General features: G+C 41.5%; 3 protein-coding genes across 5 annotated transcripts; 2 read left to right on the top strand and 1 right to left on the bottom strand.

Annotated features, from left to right (window-relative positions):
- Positions 1-124: 124 nt before the first annotated feature.
- Positions 125-11,446, bottom strand: LOC100846794 (dihydropyrimidinase). Of its 3 annotated transcripts, XM_014899015.2 has the most exons (15): positions 11,287-11,446; positions 4,540-5,216; positions 4,091-4,453; positions 3,846-4,007; positions 2,942-2,996; positions 2,591-2,860; positions 2,180-2,391; positions 1,909-2,029; positions 1,555-1,642; positions 1,405-1,483; positions 1,200-1,287; positions 1,065-1,105; positions 901-953; positions 652-808; positions 378-569 (listed from the first exon to the last, which is right to left on the bottom strand). In XM_014899015.2, exons 3-15 carry the CDS (start codon positions 4,169-4,171, stop codon positions 378-380), a joined length of 1,599 nt encoding a protein of 532 aa, XP_014754501.1. In that variant the 5' UTR covers positions 4,172-4,453; positions 4,540-5,216; positions 11,287-11,446. The 3 variants fall into 3 exon arrangements, with proteins under 3 accessions (XP_003564435.1, XP_014754501.1, XP_014754502.1); XM_014899016.2 differs by lacking the exon at positions 4,540-5,216; XM_003564387.4 differs by lacking the exons at positions 4,540-5,216; positions 11,287-11,446 and having other exon boundaries at positions 125-569; positions 4,091-4,171.
- On the top strand, positions 6,092-11,116 carry LOC100846489 (putative disease resistance protein RGA4). Its single transcript, XM_010234170.3, has 3 exons — positions 6,092-6,234; positions 6,303-9,703; positions 10,669-11,116. The coding sequence occupies exon 2, from the start codon at positions 6,365-6,367 to the stop codon at positions 9,698-9,700; it is 3,336 nt and encodes a 1,111-aa protein (XP_010232472.1). The 5' UTR covers positions 6,092-6,234; positions 6,303-6,364; the 3' UTR covers positions 9,701-9,703; positions 10,669-11,116.
- Positions 11,447-11,573: 127 nt separating the features above from the next.
- Positions 11,574-17,209, top strand: LOC100831838. Its single transcript, XM_010234169.3, has 8 exons — positions 11,574-11,802; positions 11,895-11,986; positions 12,072-12,146; positions 13,555-13,661; positions 13,747-13,802; positions 13,970-14,120; positions 15,506-15,805; positions 16,038-17,209. Exons 1-8 carry the CDS (start codon positions 11,653-11,655, stop codon positions 16,898-16,900), a joined length of 1,794 nt encoding a protein of 597 aa, XP_010232471.1. The 5' UTR covers positions 11,574-11,652; the 3' UTR covers positions 16,901-17,209.
- The last annotated feature ends 2,317 nt before the right edge of the window (positions 17,210-19,526 follow it).

The following is a 19,526-nucleotide window of genomic DNA, read 5'->3' as shown; positions in this document are numbered from 1 at the left end:
CAGCAAACTGAAACGTCCCAGGGAGGAAAGAACCAAACTGGAGTAAACGGTCCCAGGAGGGAATGTCTGGAAGGTATATCAGATTTCCACGCATATTTAAGTTGCACGCTTTCTAGTTAAAACATGATGAACTGAATCAAATTTGTAGTATTTCCAATCAGAAAGGTACTTTGCATGTTCCTGAAAACAATAAGTTGCCTTGTATACATACGTAGTTTTAGAATGTTACCTATCCCGGATCTGCATATCAATAAAGGCAGACTATATACAAGTTACACAAGGAACAGAAGGTGTTCACCTTGGGAGCAATTTGTTCCTGAACCAGATAGGATGGTGGTGCAACCATCATGGGCCAATGAGACCAGACATGGAGACCCTTAAGCAGCAGCTTTACTACGTTGTACAGGAGCACGGAGGGAAGCTCTGTAGGCAGCATCTGATTTCTCAATGCCATCGAAGAGGTAGCCGAAAGGCGGCGTCCTGATGTATCTTCCTGAACCGGCCGCAACATTCAGAGTGCCATCTTCCCATACCACTCTCCCCCTTGATATGGTGACCTCAACCATTCCCTGCACCAGTTGGACAGAAACATCCACAGGTCAGATCTCGAGTTCTATGTCAGATATAGTTTGTGAGCAATGATGATCCAACCTTTCCTTTTCTGCCCTCGTACACGTTTGTGTTGGACCTTGAATGGTGTGTGTGGGCACCCATCACAAAGCTCCCTTTGGGGTTTAGGATGATGATGTCCGCATCAGATCCCTCCATGATTGCTCCTTTCTGAGGGTATATGTTGAAGATCTTGGCGCTGAAAATATTCGAGTTATATGCATCATTTAAACTGATAATTTTTGTTTTGTTTCTGATTATTTTTACATAGCTATTGAATTTCTGCAATACCATTCTGTGCTAGTCACTCTCACATAATCAGTGACAGTTATCTTGCCAGTCTCCTGCACATATCGTGTGGAGTCAGAGAACAAAAATACTCACTATGACACCAATCGAGTACCTATTGTTGAACTTCAAATCCATTGAAAATAACACTGAAAATCATAACTTACCACCATACTATCCCAAATTATATGCATCCTTTCCTCAATACCTGGGATCAATTAGTCAAAAGAGGGATGTCTTAGCCAACTTCTATTCACAACCACAAAACGTACACTTACCTTTTCTCAAGACCTATGGATTACCATTTACACCATTGGGGATCTTCCTGAAATCATCAGAACCGAAAGCTTTCTGAGTGGAATTGAAGGTGCAATGATCAGTTCCCACAAGCTGCGTAGGAACAAAAAACAGTTAGGTTCTTATTCAAGAACAGTTAGGTGCTTATTGAAGCACTTTATTTTAAGAACTTCACACTTCAGAAAATTAGGGTGGATTCAAGCGCGTCACCTGTAATATTCCTGATGAAAGGGCAGCTTGAAGTGCTTTATTGTGCCCTGCTTCCCGGATTGGAGGACTCATCACATACCTAGAAGCACGATATGAAATAAGAGGAATCACAGCGACATAAGCATATACTGAGTACATGTTTGTATTTACTTTGAAGCAGTTGCGAAGTCAGGATCCCAAAGCCAAGAATCATCAAGGACAAGCCCAGATACCACAGGTTCGCCGATGACTCTCTGCCCTGCAAAGTTCGAGTTTACATCAACTTAGTTTGTTTCGTGATTTGAGAAAAGTTGGAAATTTTAATCTTGGGATATGGTCAATCCCATGGGAGTATGGGACCAGTTCTGAAGCCTAGCAAGTTAGTTTAAAACCAGCCATCCTCTACAAAGCCGAAACTAACCAACGGGTGCATCCTTCTAGGGCCCTGTCCGTTCATGTTCTGAAACTAACTGTTCATAAATGTCACGAGGAACTTGTTTGAAACTAAATGGTGAGGCATCTGACCTTCTCTTTTAGCCTTGGCAATCTCTTCCATTGCATCAATGCTCATCACATGAACAACATACAGCGGTGTATTGATGAATTTTGCCAATCGAATTGCCCGGGAAGTAGCTTCACCTTCCAACTAAAGAGAATAAGAGAAACTTAATTGAGTCTTGACTACCTCCGGTGAGAGGAAAGCAGAAATTTGATGTTAGATTTAATTTTGTCAAAAATATGAACCTATCAACGCAAAGGAGTATAACAGAAAAAGAGAAGGTTCATATGGAATTACAACTGGAGGTCTTGAGAGAGCATGCCCTTCAGGACCAGTTATCCCAAGATCAATCATCCGCTGTTGTCCCTCAGCAACAGCATCCCCGTTCTCTGCATGAACCATAGCCAGCGCACCAAGAGACTTGCATTTCTGTAGACCTTGCAAGAGGAGGTCATCGGTGACCATCAAGGAACCTTTGTACGCCATGAAGAACTTGAAAGAATTGATCCCTGAAATTTTGGCAATTAAACATTTAAAAACATTTTGGCATATAGAAACTGATTCAATCACATACCATGATGTGTGAGATATCTTCAAATTATATGAACTTTTAAAAGTTGATCGTCAGGCCAAACCAGAGGATGTGCTTCATGTAGCAGAACTAAACAGACTAATCCAATAATAACAACAAAAGAAGTAAGGGCCCACCATGTTCCTTAACCATCACTTCCATTTCCTTTGAAACCTCATCATTCCACTTCGTAATGGCCATGTGAAATCCATAATCCATAGCAGACTTTTCTGCTTTGTGTTTGTAGGATTCCAAGCCTGCAGTTAAGTTTCCATTTACTGGAATGACAAAGTCAATGTGCATCGTTGTCCCACCAGCCAGTGCTGCAGCATGACCGCTAAAGAAGTCATCTATGGTTACAGTTCCCATGAACTCCATCTCCAGGTGCGTGTGAGGGTCAATTCCACCTGTGACGTTTTCCAGAAGCTTGATGAACTGAACAAGTCACAACTTATTTCTTAGTATTTACCTGAATTGCAAAATATCACCTGGCATGACATATTTTCCGGTTGCATCAATCACTTTGACATTATCTTCACCAACCTAGAAATAATATGAGAGCAGAAGAGAATTAACTGGCAAGGTTGGACATGAACGGAGGACATGATTACATCCGAACATTTCAACTTCATGGTCGAAGGACATGATTACTGCTGTCCTTAGTACCATAAGAAAAAGGGAAGTTATGTTTTTGCTGGTAACTCTAAGGTCTATCTACTCTCTTGAAACATACCCATTAGGCCCCATGTTTGCGCGGAACATCAAATGTACTATCTTCCACTGAGAAAAAAGTAATTATTTCGTAGGGTACAACAACAGTATCAAATGACAAAGTCGCAAGGGAAATGGGAAAAAGTGCTGAGATTTTTAGCTTTCTGCTAACAGGCTCTCATGAGAACAAAATGCCAAAACCAATTCCCGAACTCTTCAGTCCCACATGATAAAAAAAAAAAGCTTAAATGCCCACAAAACATACGAGAAAAACGATCACACAAATCAAACACCACTCCAGTATTCATGAGTAAGCTGTACTCTTGCAAGGTTCCTCACTGATTGAAAAAAAAAAGTCAAGGTCGAAATCTACTGTTACTGTAGTTGCATACTGCCATCAGTACATTTCAAGTTTACCTGAGAGTTTTTTCTTTCGAGAATGACCATATAATATTTTTGGTATGACTTACTACCAGTATCAAAATAAGCAGTGTTAATCACAAGCAGTCAAAGAGTCAAAGCCTACTTGGCATCGTAGAACATGGGTACAGGTGTGCACAGCAGAGTGGCTCCTTGGTTGTCAAGCCTGGCTCCCCGATCCCAAAGATACCAAACCTCGAGGGGAACGAACGAGCAAACAATCTGTGAATCACCCGAAGGCAGGCGAGGCGAGCAACTCACCGGGATGTTTGGGCGGACGGCGACGACCACGCCGTCCTCGACGTACACGTCGGCCACCTCCGCCCGGTGCGCGTTCACCACCGTCCCGCCCTTGATCAGGATCCTCGTGCCGTCCCCTCCACAGCTGCCGGCGCCTCCTCCTCCTGCCGCGGCCGCGCAGAACTTCGCGCACGCACCCAAAATCCAATCACGTAATGGAACAAAAAACCAACCAGGACAATCAAGCTAGAAATCGGAGTACCTACCTCGTGCGCCGGGTGAGGCGCCGCGACGGCGACGGCGACGATGCCGAGCAGGATCAGCAGGAGGCGGCAGGGCGTCGCCATGGCTTGGGCCGCCACTTCCAACTCCTGTTAGTTGGTATTCGCTCGCAAGTCGCAAAGCAGTTTATTCGTTTGTTTCACGTCTTCTCTGTCAGCAGCGCATGCCAGAGAGTATCTTATCTGTCTTAACAGAAAAACTCCGGATTGGTGGTGCGGCCCTGATCTATCCGGATAATCTTCTCCATGGGCTATTGACTTGCAGAAACAATGGCAAAATCATCTGGATCATTGTCCCCATTTGTTGTCCGTCAAAATTGTCACCATTTGACGTAAGAACTGAGGACTCTGGATTGCACAAAAACACTGCATTAATTATCTCTAGGTAGAACAAGTCCTGCGTGCATGTGCTTTTGACTAATGATAGAGTTCACCTCTGAAAAATAATTCTCCGGGAGTATACGTCGAACGGTTGACAGGCAGACACGACACGGACAAACACACGACATGATGATGCTGGGTGCAGCGTACTGCAAGATCCCAGCTAAATGTTGTAAAGTAACCAAGTCATGACCCGGAACCATACTAAGAAATTGAGCATAGCTAAATCAACCAAATCATAGACCAGCATCTTATCTCCTACTTTATGTAAAACAATGACAGATTTAAAAATACCAGTTCTACACATTCCAAAGAATCAGCAGCAGGAAGCTACACCCTCCGATTCATAATAAATGTCTCACATTTAGTATAACTTTGTACTAAGTTAGTACAAAATCTGAGACACTTATTATAGATCGGAGAGAGAGTAGCTAATAACATGATGAACCTGATCCATCCATCGAAGAGCTACTTCCTCAGTCGCCCCAGTGATTTTGACATCCTGGGAGGTGTGTGCCAGGCTACTGAATCCTGTCTCAGCCGGAAGAGGTGCTAGATAAAAAAAGCTTTCTTCCAGCATCCATCAAGTATTCAGGTGGAACCTCCCAAAGCTCGCCTGTCTCTCTGCTTGCCATCTTCAGGACGGTCTGCAATCAAGATGCTAAATATGCCAATGATCTTCCCTAATCTTGCCTCGTCGGGTGTGATTTGAAATACTCTTGAACCCAACCTAACAGAGGAACTCACCATTTCATCAAAATATAGAAGAGCACCGTCATTGTTTTGTCAGCTCACAGTTTTGTTTATAGATTCAAGTGTATCCAAATAGTACATTCTATTAGCACCAAAACTAGTTCCTTTCATTAGTTTTTATCAAGTTGGAATTCACTTGGATCAGAACAGAAAACTCTGGTATAATAATTGTACTCTGTACTTACTAACAGGCTTCTACTCTAATCTAACCATATTTGGAAACTCATGTTTAATACTGGACTGTGTTTGATACTTTTCTAGAATACCTGTGTTTGATACTTTGAGACATGCAACATCATTAAAGGCAAGTCAAAATGTCAGATATACATGTGACTGGGAATTAACACCTCAGGCATCAAGTCCTGAAGTCCAGAGAAAACATTGATCAGCAAAAGAATATTTTCTCCAAGAGGATAAGTGCATATAACCTTAAGATTCCAAAAGTTTTAAACGACAACAGCTTCATGATAATTTTTATGTTAACAATGAGATATTATATTAAGCAAATCACATCGAATTAACATATATATAGTTGACCCACATATTGTTTGTATGAATTGGGCTTAGGTCTTTCTCATTAATCCTAAAGCTTCAGATGATGCATTTTCCTGAACAGAGTATGACCCCCCCCTCCCCCTCCCCCATCTAAAATTATGAGATTGTCCACATATTTGTGATTTTTCGCCAAGTGTCACTTTCAATAAGTCTTGTCACTCAGAAGTCCAGCGAGGTCTGAACAGTAGCATGGCCAAACGTTAGGTACACCATCCACCTCAAAAAGCTCTCTGTCCAAAAGTGCAGTTATATATGTCTCCAAGTGAGTGGGTCCTCTCCATCTTTTCCGAGCATAACTTTCAAAACAAAAGAGCACAAGACAAATCTTGGTTTCGCATGGAGGAGAATTCTTCACCTCCCGCTGATGGCCAAACTGAAGTTTCATGGAAATGACCACCATAATACTGAAACTGCATGGAAAAGAGCACCTTTGGGTCAAGGTATCCCAACAAGCACTTGATCCAGTGTGAACTCCTTTAAGTCTTTCTTGACTTCTTTGTTCTTACAGGTTAATAACTGAACAAAACGAAGATAGAGGGAACAGAGGGGGAATACAGGAAATAAACTCCCATGGCAGCAGAAGCAATTTTAGGAGCCTTCATGCAAACCCTCTTTCAGAAATTGTCAGAAGCAGTTCTTGATCACTTCCAATCTTGCAGAGGCATCCATGGCAAGTTGGAGAGCCTCTCACACACGCTTTCTCAGTTACAGGCCTTCCTTGATGATGCTGAGGCAAAGCAGTTGGCAGATTCGTCTGTACGGGGATGGTTAGCAAATCTCAAGGACGCCGCATATGATGTTGATGATCTGCTTGACAGCTATGCAGCCAAAGTTTTGTATCTGAAGCAGAAGAAGATGAAACTTTCCACAAAGGCAAGTATCAGTTCTCCTTCGTCCTTCTTGCATAGAAATTTGTACCAGTACAGGATAAAGCACACTATTAGCTGCATATTGGAGAGATTGGATAAAATTACAAAAGAACGCAACACCCTTGGGCTCCAGATTTTAGGTGAGAGCAGGTGTGAGACCTCAGAGAGACCGCAGTCTAGTTCTCTTGTAGATAGTTCAGCTGTATTTGGCAGGGCGGGGGACAGAGAGGAAATTGTGAGGCTGATGCTCTCTGATAATGGACATAGTTCTTGCAATGTTTGTGTAATTCCAGTAGTTGGCATGGGGGGTCTTGGTAAGACCACTCTTATGCAAATGGTGTACAATGATGACAGAGTGAAAGAACACTTTGAATTGAGGATCTGGGTCTGCGTGTCTGAAAGTTTTGACGGGAGAAAGCTAACACAAGAAACTCTTGAGGCTGCTTCCTATGACCAATCCTTTCCTAGCACCAACATGAATATGCTACAAGAAACACTCTCTGGAGTATTGCGTGGCAAGAGGTACTTGCTTGTCTTGGATGATGTCTGGAACGAGGAACACGATAAATGGCTCAGCTATAAAGCAGCCTTAATTTCAGGAGGTCTTGGAAGCAAGATAGTGGTTACATCCCGAAATGAGAATGTTGGCAGAATCATGGGAGGGATAGAGCCCTACAAGTTACAGCAACTATCGGATGATGACAGCTGGTCTGTATTCAAGAGCCATGCATTCAGGGATGGTGATTGCAGCACATATCCACAGTTGGAGGTGATAGGCAGGAAAATTGTCAAGAAGCTGAAGGGATTGCCTCTTGCATCTAAAGCATTGGGGAGTCTCCTATTTTGCAAAGCAGATGAAGCGGAGTGGAATGACATACTAAGAAACGACATATGGGAGCTACCAGCAGAAACAAATAGCATTTTGCCAGCTCTACGGCTAAGTTACAACCGTTTACCACCACATCTCAAGCAGTGCTTTGCATTTTGTTCCGTCTATCCCAAAGATTATATATACAGGAGAGAAAAGTTGGTTCAGATTTGGCTAGCACTTGGTTTCATCAGGCAATCTAGAAAGAAGATACTGGAAGATACTGGCAATGCATATTTTAATGAGTTAGTAAGCAGGTCTTTCTTTCAGCCCTACAAGGAGAACTATGTGATGCATCATGCAATGCATGACCTTGCTATATCTATTTCCATGGAATACTGTGAACAATTTGAGGATGAAAGAAGACGTGACAAGGCCATCAAGATCCGCCATCTTTCATTTCCAAGCACTGATGCCAAGTGCATGCATTTTGATCAACTTTATGATTTTGGGAAGTTAAGGACACTAATTCTCATGCAGGGATACAATTCTAAGATGTCTTTATTTCCTGATGGTGTCTTTATGAAACTTCAGTTTCTTAGAGTTCTTGATATGCATGGAAGATGTCTTAAAGAATTACCAGAATCTATAGGGACTCTGAAACAACTTCGCTTCCTAGATCTCAGTAGCACTGAAATCAGAACATTACCAGCTTCTATTGCTAGGCTCTATAACTTGCAAATATTGAAGCTGAACAACTGCAGTTCACTAAGGGAAGTGCCACAAGGCATCACAAAGCTCACTAGTATGCGCCACTTGGAGGGCAGCACAAGGCTGCTGTCAAGGATACCTGGAATTGGAAGTTTCATCTGCCTGCAGGAACTAGAAGAATTTGTTGTTGGGAAGCAGCTAGGACACAACATCTCAGAGTTAAGAAACATGGATCAGCTGCAAGGAAAACTTTCCATTCGTGGCCTCAACAATGTGGCTGATGAACAAGATGCAATTTGTGCAAAGTTGGAAGCCAAGGAACATCTTCGAGCTTTACACCTTATATGGGATGAGGACTGCAAACTCAATCCTTCAGATCAGCAAGAAAAAGTTCTAGAAGGCCTTCAACCATATCTTGACCTCAAGGAGTTAACGGTTAAAGGTTTCCAAGGGAAGAGGTTCCCAAGCTGGCTGTGTAGTTCATTTCTTCCCAATCTGCACACCGTTCATATATGTAACTGCCGAAGCGCAGTGCTCCCACCTTTAGGACAACTCCCCTTTCTCAAATATCTCAATATTGCGGGAGCAACTGAGGTGACACAAATTGGACGTGAGTTCACAGGACCTGGCCAAATAAAATGTTTTACAGCATTAGAAGAGCTTCTACTGGAAGATATGCCAAATCTGAGAGAGTGGATTTTTGATGTCGCTGATCAGTTGTTTCCTCAATTAACTGAACTTGGTTTGGTCAATTGCCCCAAGCTGAAGAAGTTACCCTCTGTTCCATCAACACTTACAACACTGAGGATTGATGAATGTGGACTTGAGTCACTTCCAGATCTTCAAAATGGAGCTTGCCCATCTTCTCTAACATCTCTATACATCAATGATTGCCCGAATCTATCATCTTTGCGTGAAGGATTGCTTGCACATAATCCGAGAGCCCTCAAGAGTCTAACAGTAGCCCATTGTGAATGGCTTGTTTCACTACCAGAAGAGTGTTTCCGTCCACTTAAATCACTTCAGATCCTGCACATCTACGAGTGCCCTAATCTAGTGCCTTGGACAGCACTGGAGGGAGGCTTGCTTCCCACTTCAGTTGAAGAAATCCGTCTAATATCATGCTCTCCATTGGCACGTGTACTTCTAAACGGCCTAAGATACCTTCCTCGTCTCAGGCATTTTCAAATTGCTGACTACCCTGATATCGATAACTTTCCACCAGAGGGTTTACCTCAAACACTTCAATTCTTGGACATATCATGCTGTGACGATCTCCAGTGTTTGCCTCCTAGTCTGTATGAAGTGTCCTCACTTGAAACACTACACATCTGGAACTGTCCTGGGATTGAAAGCTTGCCAGAAGAAGGTCTCCCCAGGTGGGTCAAGGAACTTTACATCAAACAATGCCCACTAATTAAGCAACGATGCCAAGAAGGCGGGCAGGATCGAGCCAAGATAGCTCACATCAGAGACATTGAGATTGATGGAGAAGTCATTGTGCTTGAGCAGATATAGAAGGTGACATATTGTCTCATTGATACTGATGCTGGAATCATATCTTTTTCATTTTTAGTCTCAATAAAAGAGCTAATTTCACTTTCAAGTTGCAACTGCGGCAATACATAAACTGACGAGGGCATAATTTGTTCACGAGCTATGATCATATTATGTGTTTATGGAAAATCTTTCCTTCCAGTTTCTAGATAATATATCTCAACAGTAATAGGGAGGTTATAAAATTAGCAAGATAAAAGAAACTAGACACTTAAAACATAAAACATACTGAAAAATCTCTCTGCTGGTTTCTCTTACCAGCTTGGTACAGAGTAATAGTGATATAACTACTATGAAGTGATCAATGACCATATATACATGTAACGCTGTTGTACCAACCAGGAAACTATGGGATACCATGTCGATAGGATTACAGGGAACCTGAGTTCTACTCAGTAGAGAAGAAAATTATTATGAAACTGTAGATTATTCTTTGCAGACACGTAGTATGTGCATTAAAATGAACAATAGAACACAGAATCTGTAAGGTACGAAAGATGACTTGCTCTAATGCTTAGATCAACTGCGTAACGCAAACTGAATACTTAGCTGATTCAACACACCTTTTACCTATCAGCTTAGAACATTAAGTGGGCTAATTGAGGCGGCTTGGGAGAAATTGTCTATAATTATATTTAATCTCTTGTTGTTCGATCCCTTCAATGATAAGAGCTATCGAAAGATTTCAGTCTCTTTATAAGCATGCGAGCGCCTAGTATGGCCATGCTTCATACAATCAAGGAGGTTTCCAGATCATGCCTATCAGAATTTATTCCCCAAAATCACAACAGTAATTTGGTTCAGATTGTTCCTCACTACTTTTTTAGGATTCCATCATTCTTCACAGTGACTATGCCTCTGCAATCGTACAAATTTACCATCTTAATATTGAATTCACGAATTGAAACTGCAATTTTGGTATCGCGCAGGGAGGAGAGGAAAACGTGGGCGGCAGAACGAGGAAGCATAACGACCATAAGGATAGTGAATATCTATACTCATGTAACAGTGTACTAGAAACAAGGAAACTATGGGATACCATATCGAAGGATGGCTGGGCACCTGAGTTCTACTTAGTAGAGCAGGAAAGTATTATGAAATTGTAGATGCTCTTTGCGGACCTGTAATGTGTGCATTAAAATAAAACAACCACTTATGTAACCAACTGAATGCTCAGTTGAACCATTATACCTTCTATTCACCAGCTAGAACATTACACAGGCTAGTTGAGGCAGCTAGTTTTTGAGAACTATAAGTCTATTTATACCTACAGGTAAATTTCGTGTAGTTCGATTTATATCAGTCCCTTTGTAACTTGCAAGCACGGGGGCGCCCAACTTTGGCCATCTTTCATATAATTAAGGAGGTTTCCGATCATGACTACCAGAATTTATCCCTCAAAATTACAACAACAATTTGATTGACATTATTCCGCACTCCGAATTTCGCTCAAATAGTGTAAATTATCATCTTACCATCGATTTCAAAGCATGGGCATGAACTGAAACTGCGATTTTGGTTGGGGCACAGGGTGTTAGGGTACTCACATGTTGGTATCGCCCCAGGGTGGAGCGGACAATGTGGGCCGCAGAAGGAGGAACGGCGGCGCTGGTCTTCCGGCAGCCGCCGCCTGCCCGCTTCTATTCCGACAAGGGGCAGCCGCCAGCCGGCGACGGCATGAACCGGAGACCTGGGGACGCACCTCAACTCCTCTGTGGCAAATTACAACAACCACCCTGGCAGCGCTTGCGGATTGCCTTCATACTTACATCCTGGTCCCACCTTGGCAGTGAGGCACCATCTTTTCTTTCCGGCTTTGCCCCAAGCAAGCGAAAGGGGGTTCGCAGTCCCCACAGGCCAATACTGCTCGCTGGGTTTAGTAGGGTTTTGATTCGCCGCTCGATTCAGCTCCGATGGAGGCGGAAGAGACCGGCGGCGCCGGCGGCGCCGGCGGCCACTCCACCGGCCGGAAACTGGTTCCGTGGTCCAGCTGGGCGGAGTGGCAGTTCGTCCGCGATGCCATCTTCTCCCCATACCCCGACCACGCCGCCGCTCTTCGCAGGGTAAATATCCTCTTCCGATAACCTGTGAAGGCGGCGCCCCCGAAATAATTATCAACTGAAGGACATAAAATTCGGCTGTTTGGTTGTTGCAGATCGCGGCATGGCGGAGCAGGGGCTGCCTCCCAATCCCCGTGGACGTGACTGCTTCCCTCGTCGAGATTATGCTCCGAGACCCCTTCTTCCGGTATGTTGTTTGATGCGTAGTTCCAACCTTTTCTCTGTGTCTCGATTGAGATGCTCTTATATACGATAACAAATTTCCCCTCTAGGAATGGAGTGCCTTCAGAAGATAAGGTGGAGTCGGAGCAGATGCTCTCCATGCTGTACACTATGGGTATCATGAGGTGAGGAAATCCCCGGTGCTATTTTCGTCATATGTGTGAAACATGGACAATACTCTCTGTTTGCTTGGGGCAAAATGGGCCAAAAGCCACAACGGTGCGTGCCACATCCTATTGTGCAAAGATGTGGACTCTGGACTGTACAAGCAATTTAGGAGAATAAGTTGGTATTTGTGCACTGATGGTTTTGAAGCTGTTTTCGTATTCTTGTGGTCTAGGCATTCTTCCTGTACAGGAGATTTTCATGAAAGAGCACAGTTTACTTTCAGAAACCATTAGGGGCCTAAATAATAGCCGTGCAGATAATTCTATTGAGCTAGATATTCTAGAAGTGCAGAAGTAACTTAAGACCCAATGTGTTCTCGGTCCTTTCTTCCAGTTCCTCTGATATAGTTTTTATATGGGAACTTTTACAATACCCCAGAATGAATATAAAGCCGTCCATTCTCTTTGATCCAAGGGTCCAGATTAAATAGGTACTCCTTAATACTCCAACAGAGGTGTATGCCTATTTGGAGTACCACTTCACAAAAATGGGAGTATTAGAAAAACAAGGGTAGAATCATAATCTAACATGAAGAAATTTCAATAATTATAGTTTTTTAGTATACTAATAGTCATATTCACATTGTACAATTGGATTACTAGAAAAATAAAAACTACTGTGTTGAAGAGTTCAATTGACTAAAATAACCCTGTCTGATACTCCTTTCTTACTAGGAGTACTGGCCACTGGGTACTGTAATTTTTTCCTTTTATATTTTATATTTCATTTTATGAAATATATCATATGTTGTTTGCGTGGTACACTTCAGCTCACTTTGCGGTTGCTGCCTGAACTGTGCTTATTTTCTAGGCTGCTGAGAAAAATAAGTTGTGAAAACTATATTGCTCCCATTGTCAAATAAGAGTAAATTAAATAAAAAATTTATCCACCGGCTGCAAATTTCCTCTCATATGTTTGCAGCTTGATTAATAAAAAAACAGCTATCCAAACACCCAAGTATCTTAAAGTGGCTCAACAAGGTAAGGTTATCATAAATTGGTTCCTTCATACTATTAGTTAGGCATTGCTAGGATCATTACCAGCCTTGCGTGTCAGAGAAAAGAATGCCCAACTTATCACCAATTTGCCCACAAGTACTTAGTAATATTATAATACTAGATGCACATATTAACATCACTGATAATTCATACTTTTGTTAACTTTACTTTATGTACCGTAGATCTAAATGACTAATCAGATAAAAAGCTGAATGTATGCATGATCTGTAAATGACTTTAATATGAGGCCTATTTTTTTTGTGGTTTTATCTATCCTAGACTCCTAATTTATAGTTGCTTTATAAGTTAAAAAGAATGACACAATATGCTAAACACTTATTCTACTTTTGTTTAATCTTATTCATAGGCTTGTAAATGGCCTTTTGGAGAACCCACATAAGGAAACTGGTCGTTCATTATCTGAATTAGCTGTGACTGTTGGCGTGCCACGGATTCTTGTCGACATTCGTCATGGTTGGGAATTTTTGTCCATTGCATCTAGATTTAATTATGTTATTGTAATTGAGTTCTAATAAAGATATCTATTGCATTTATACAGAGGGTTCCCATCGTGATCTTCCCTCTCTGCGCCTCCTACATTTGGCAGCCATTAAGGTGCAGTGAGTTGATTAGCATTTATAGGACTTCTTGATAATTAGTTATTTCCATTTCTTATTGGATGTTGGCTTTTGGTATGAAATGACATAATTTTTAGACTTGATGCTGTCAAGCTTACGCAGTGTTACTTGCTCTGATATTTCACTAATTAAGTTTACTTTCAGGCATTTGACTGGTTGAAGTGTAATTACTGGGATTCCCAAACTAAGGCTATTCCTGATACTCGACTGGAACTGAGCTCAATATTGCACGTGATGGCCAAATTTATGAAGGGCAAAGATTCTGAAAATGCAAAACCAGGATCCAAAAGGAAACGTGAGTATCATCGTCTTGTAGTAAGAACTGTGATCGAGCTTGCACTTGGGATTGTTCCGTTTCTTTGGTATCTGGGTTGTCAGTAAAATTATGGATACTAGGTGATTCCCTGCGCGTTGCCGCGGAAAATTCTATATGCACGTCTAAATATGATTTTAGAAACAAATGATAATAGTATGATTTAATGTAAAATAAATATGAATATTTTAGGACAAATGATTTTATCATTCATAAGGACAAAACGATTTTATCATTCATAACACCTATGCAACAAAACAATAGGTGTAATTTTGATGTGCATGAACATTAACATTTTCAAAGAAACCGAAAAGTAAAGTTTCGTCAACCTGAATATTTGCAGATCTTAGAAAAAATGACATACATATCATGAAAATATGTGGGTTTGGTGAAATATTTATATGCAACGTGAAGATGAACAATCTTAGGTATCAAAATATTAAATTCGAAAGAACCATCAAAGTGGATTCCTAGTGTACAACAACACATGATGTTGATAGTGATGTGGAGCCTTTCAATGCCCATGATGTGGATGATGATGTGGATACCTTGCAAACATTAATACATACATATCATGAAAATATGTGTGTTTGGTGAAATATTTATATGCAACGTGAAGATGAAAAATCTTAGATATCAAAATATTAAATTCGAATGGACCACCAAAATGAATTTCTAGTGTACAACAACACATGATGTAGATGGTTATGTGGAGTCTTTCAATGCCCATGATGTGCATGATGTGGATGATGATGTGGACATCTTGCATGTCAAGCTTGCAAACATTAATTGCAGTTAGTGGGGATCAACTTTATAGGTTATATAGATATCTTCTTTACTCATATAAAAGACTCAGTTGGTTGCGGCGGTCTGTCACCTTCAAACGCGCCATTATTTTTCTTTTTGCATCACTTGTACGATTTGGTGCAAATCATTGAAACGAGAATGGGTGTGGAGTATCTGACCTAAGATAATATTATAACATGCTATTAAACAAATATTTTTCAGTCTGTAGCATTGTACAGGTATTATGTATTTATGCTAGTTAATACATGAAAAACTGTGCCCATCGCCATTCATTTGCTGCCATCTATTGATTGCTTTGTGAATATTCTTGATTTCATTTGACTGGCACCATCTTATCGCAACATGATTACATAAATAGCAATTATGTCTTCTATTTATGACATAATCATGCGCATTACTTATAGTTATGACAAAATCATGTGCAGTACTTATAGTTATGAATGAAACATGTGCAGTACTTATAATTATGGCAGAATCGTTGATAATTTGAACTGTCTCAAGGGAGTATATCTTCATGACCAAGATACCTTGGTGTTAATTTAGTATTTTTTTAATTGCAGGTTCCCAAAAACTGATGTCAGATTCCATAAAGTATGTACGTCGACTTTACTATACATGCCCCTCTGAGGTTGTCTCTGTTCTGTTAGAGTTTTTCGTACTCGATGCCCCAGAAATCTCTGAAACCGGTGATATGCATCAGACTGATAGTTTGGATGTAAATCATTCATCTGATGTTCAAAATGAACTATCAAATGGAGATATGGAAACTATCATAGAAAAACTATCAGAAAAAGAACCAAGAGTTCTTCTTGGCATCCTAAAGTTGGTAATTGAAATGATTGAGAGCCTCGAAATCAAAGGTACTGCTCTTGTAGTCGTGTGTTCTATTTTCATTTTTCTACTATCGCTGAGACATTATTTGCCATGATCTATACCATGCCCTGCTTCACAAATTGCAATCCTGGAATGGATGGATTGTCATGTTTTATTTCATTGTTCAGACTTGATGCTAATATTTCCATTCCAGGGCTTCTGCAGAGTTGTATTTGTACAGATATGTTACTGGTCTTATTAGTTTTTGTATATGTATAGGTGAATCATATGCCTGCCTGCCAGCTGAGTCATCAAAAATGAAAAATGTGTGCTCCTTGGTTCTATGGATTGTCACAAATATAAAAGAATTAAAGGATTCTGGACGCATTGGACTTGTCGAGGAGATAGGAGTACTCTCTTCAGACAGGAATGCGGTCCCTAGTTTCTGTCTTGCCAAACTTCTGCAGAAGTTCTTGAGTTTGTCCATTATAGGTGAAAAATGCATCACAGATGCAGCGTTACTGCTGATTGAGATGGCTGACAATAATAACGTGAAGGAGAAACTGAGGAAGCTTCCTGTGTTGTCCTTGCAAAGGTCACATAAAGATTGCACCATCCTTGAGTCTAGAATCATATCCAGTGGACAAGGATCAGTTGAAAGTGCCACAGAGAAGCTGGAAATGTTCAAGTTGCAGTTGAGGAAATCGGAGAATGCATGTTTAGCAGAAAATGGCCCTAAGGGATTGTTCAGTGCAAGCATGCCAGAGAAACATAATAGGTGGTCTATAGCAAAGTCCTGGACCCCCTGTCCATTAGGAATGATACCATGTTCATATAGTTCAACTGCTGTTCTTCCTGCCCTTGGTGTCATTGATTGTGAATTGAAGGATGACACAATAGAACATGGGACTTTTGAGCATGATGGTCAGACCGAAACGTTTGCCTATTATTCTCAACCTGAGAAGCAGTTGGATGATGTGAACATTCTAGAAATATCAAGATCACCACCATGTGAGATTTCTGATTTGCCAGAGCTAACTTCCCCTTTGAGGGGTAAATTACTGGTTGGTGGCCTGTGGAAAAAGGTGACCGAGGAAGAGCTGCTCTCTATGAAATCAAACATGAAAATATTGTTATGTTAGCTAGTTTAATTCTCATTTTGTTGTAACATTGGTTATTAGTTTAGTCCTCCCGTCGGCTGCAAACCAATTTTCATCTGCAGACGAGCAAATGATAGCGTTTTACTGGGGTTGTTTTGAAAACCCTGTTTTCTCAGTCCAGTGTTCGTGAAGATTTTTGTTGCTGTCACTGACTCCGTTTGTGTGCCATGTATGAGCAGCAGATGGCCTAGCACTTCTATTGTATTGGATGAATATGAAAGTGAAAATCAGCATGTACTGTTAACTGTCAATTTATGGCAAAATAATAATATCAACATCTATTATGCCAAATCAAGATCACTTGATAGATCATGAAATATGTTTTAAGTGTATTGATTTAGTATAGTAAGATATATCTTTAGCTATAAGGTTGGTTAAATTTTTAAAAAAAAAATTGACAGTCAAAAACCTTTATAAGCCTAATGGAGTGGGTACTTGAAACTTTATACACCTAATGCCTCGTTTCGTACTAGAGTTTTCGGAGGTGTTTTCTAGGGTATTGTTCACTCCAAATTAAAAAACAATAGAAGCCTTAAATGGTTGTATGGTAGGAAGAGTTTAGAGGAGATTATAACACTTCTCATACTAGTGGTTTTTTAAAAAACACTAGTGTTTTTGAGAGTTTTGGACGAACACCCAAACCCCTCAAATATTAAAACACTAGTTATTAAAAAAATACACTAACACCAAACAAGTGGGTAGTTGAAAGAGATCAGAATCTATGAGAAAATACGGACAAACAAGTTTGCCACAGCCAGTCACACTGAACTTGTCACAATGCCAATCCGACGCAGCTCCCCTGACGTATTGTTGCTGCCATTGGGGTGGCTGACGGGTGTGCCCGGCGCAACATGTCAGCCACAACGCCGTGCTTCGGGGATCCTCCTCCATGCCAATCACACCGAACTTGCCGAAATGCACTGGTAGAACGGAGAGTTTCTTATACAGTACTCAGATGTGTCTTTGACGTGTCTTCGTGCAATTACCACACAAGTGCATCCATATTAGAGTCGCTAGGCCGGCGTTTCTATCTCGTACTCAGATTCCTGATGTATCCAATTCCCATCTACATCTAAGCTATCAAACCACTGCATGCACCCATCCATTTCCAACATTACAATCCACGCTTGAAGGTGCTGCCATACGATGCCAGAACAAGCCAGTTTATATATCCACGGACAGGTTTGGATGCCGCCTCGAAATTAATAAAGGATTGAATTTGTTTGCTGTTGGGAGCATCTAAGGCTGGAAATCTTGGCGCTAGGACATCGGTCGAGTGCAACTGGTTGGCACGTTCTAATCTAAAATCTAAAATTGCACAGTACAGCTTCAGTTTTGGAAATGTCCAATTGGCAAGATTGGAGAGCCTCCGGCAGGATTTCCGCGCTGGCTGGTTGGATTGATTAATGGCATGTCCTTCTTTCTTGTTTCTTCGTCTGCTTCATAACTTTGGTCAACATGATCGATCCATTGTGACCCATTGTTTAGAAGAGATAGCCTCCTCCACCGCACTAGGTTTGTATTTGCGAAATTAGGTTGGTTGAACACATAATTATCTTTTAAAAAATATAAATTTAATGAAAAGGCTTTTAGTTCCCTCCTCCGCTCGGTGCTAAAGGCACCCATCTCTTGGGCTGGCGCTAGCAGCATTCAGCTCTACTAGAGGTAGGGTCTGTCCGCTATTGCCGAAGCCTGACGACGAGCTGCTGGGAGATTATGCCAAGCTGAAGATCTCCAACACGCTCCAGCTGTCCCCCAAATGCACCGAAGCTCGCCGGGCGCCTCTGCTGAGCCCAGTGTCCCCCCCCCCCCCCCCCCGGATGCCGGTGGCTCCTCTCCACAACCGTCTCCCATGAAGAAGAAGAAGAAGAAGCTGGCGATGCTCCCAAGATCTTCCTCGATGCCCTGCGAGGCTCGCTGAATTGCCGACGTCGGCTGTAATATAAATGTAATAGCTGCTTTTGCTCTAGAAAGATAGGTATAGCAGAGAAAATAGCTTTTGGTCCTTTTGTTAGATGCTGTGACAAAACTTGTTCTGCTACAGTGGTTCGCTTTTGGCCCGGTGGGTCTCAATGAAAAGATGGAACCGGGGACGTTGTCCCTGATCATCTAAAAAAAATGTAATGAAAATCTCATACAATAAATGTCTTGGATTTCATGGTCACTGAAAATCAGCTCTCTTCGAGGAATACAGATACGGTACACAGAACGTACCCTTCTTGATGGGAGTAGACTAGTGCACTGCGTCCTTTGCATCATGTGACGAACCAGTCCTCGCCGACTTACATGTTTCGATCAGGCCAACATAACAACAAATATAGTGCAAACATGCTAGATGTGCATCATTGTTTGGAATGCATTGTCCAAATTCTCCTGTTGCATCCTATTCATAGTAACAGATCTTGGAAGTTGCAGCTGAATCACCAGGTGTGATTCGACATCTACTCGCTCTTCGTTCGTACATCTAACATCTCTTCAGAAAGAAAACCAAGTTTTTTATCCGGTCTAGCTGGTTGATGGTTCTGTCATATGGAGTGGCCAATGTATATGGGGTATATATGGACTGTGGAGTAACTCAGTTTTCAATGTTCACCAACAAGCCTATTGA

Source organism: Brachypodium distachyon, chromosome 2, assembly GCF_000005505.3.
Source record: "Brachypodium distachyon strain Bd21 chromosome 2, Brachypodium_distachyon_v3.0, whole genome shotgun sequence".
Lineage (NCBI taxonomy): Eukaryota > Viridiplantae > Streptophyta > Magnoliopsida > Poales > Poaceae > Brachypodium > Brachypodium distachyon.
The sequence above is the reverse complement of the archived record's forward strand: the minus strand, read 5'-3'. Positions and strand labels throughout refer to the sequence as shown.

Bases quoted from the DNA above. Each gene is read 5' to 3' on its own strand.
- LOC100846794 (XM_014899015.2), bottom strand. From the start codon at position 4,171: ATGGCGACGCCCTGCCGCCTCCTGCTGATCCTGCTCGGCATCGTCGCC. The intron at 2,030-2,179 runs GTAATTCCATAT...TATTCTCTTTAG, and splicing joins CTCTCTCAAGACCTCCAGTT to TTGGAAGGTGAAGCTACTTC. The intron at 1,484-1,554 runs GTAAATACAAAC...TCGTGCTTCTAG, and splicing joins GACTTCGCAACTGCTTCAAA to GTATGTGATGAGTCCTCCAA.
- LOC100846489 (XM_010234170.3), top strand. From the start codon at position 6,365: ATGGCAGCAGAAGCAATTTTAGGAGCCTTCATGCAAACCCTCTTTCAG.
- LOC100831838 (XM_010234169.3), top strand. From the start codon at position 11,653: ATGGAGGCGGAAGAGACCGGCGGCGCCGGCGGCGCCGGCGGCCACTCC. The intron at 13,662-13,746 runs GTTGGGAATTTT...GCATTTATACAG, and splicing joins TCTTGTCGACATTCGTCATG to AGGGTTCCCATCGTGATCTT. The intron at 14,121-15,505 runs GTGAGTATCATC...TTTTAATTGCAG, and splicing joins ACCAGGATCCAAAAGGAAAC to GTTCCCAAAAACTGATGTCA.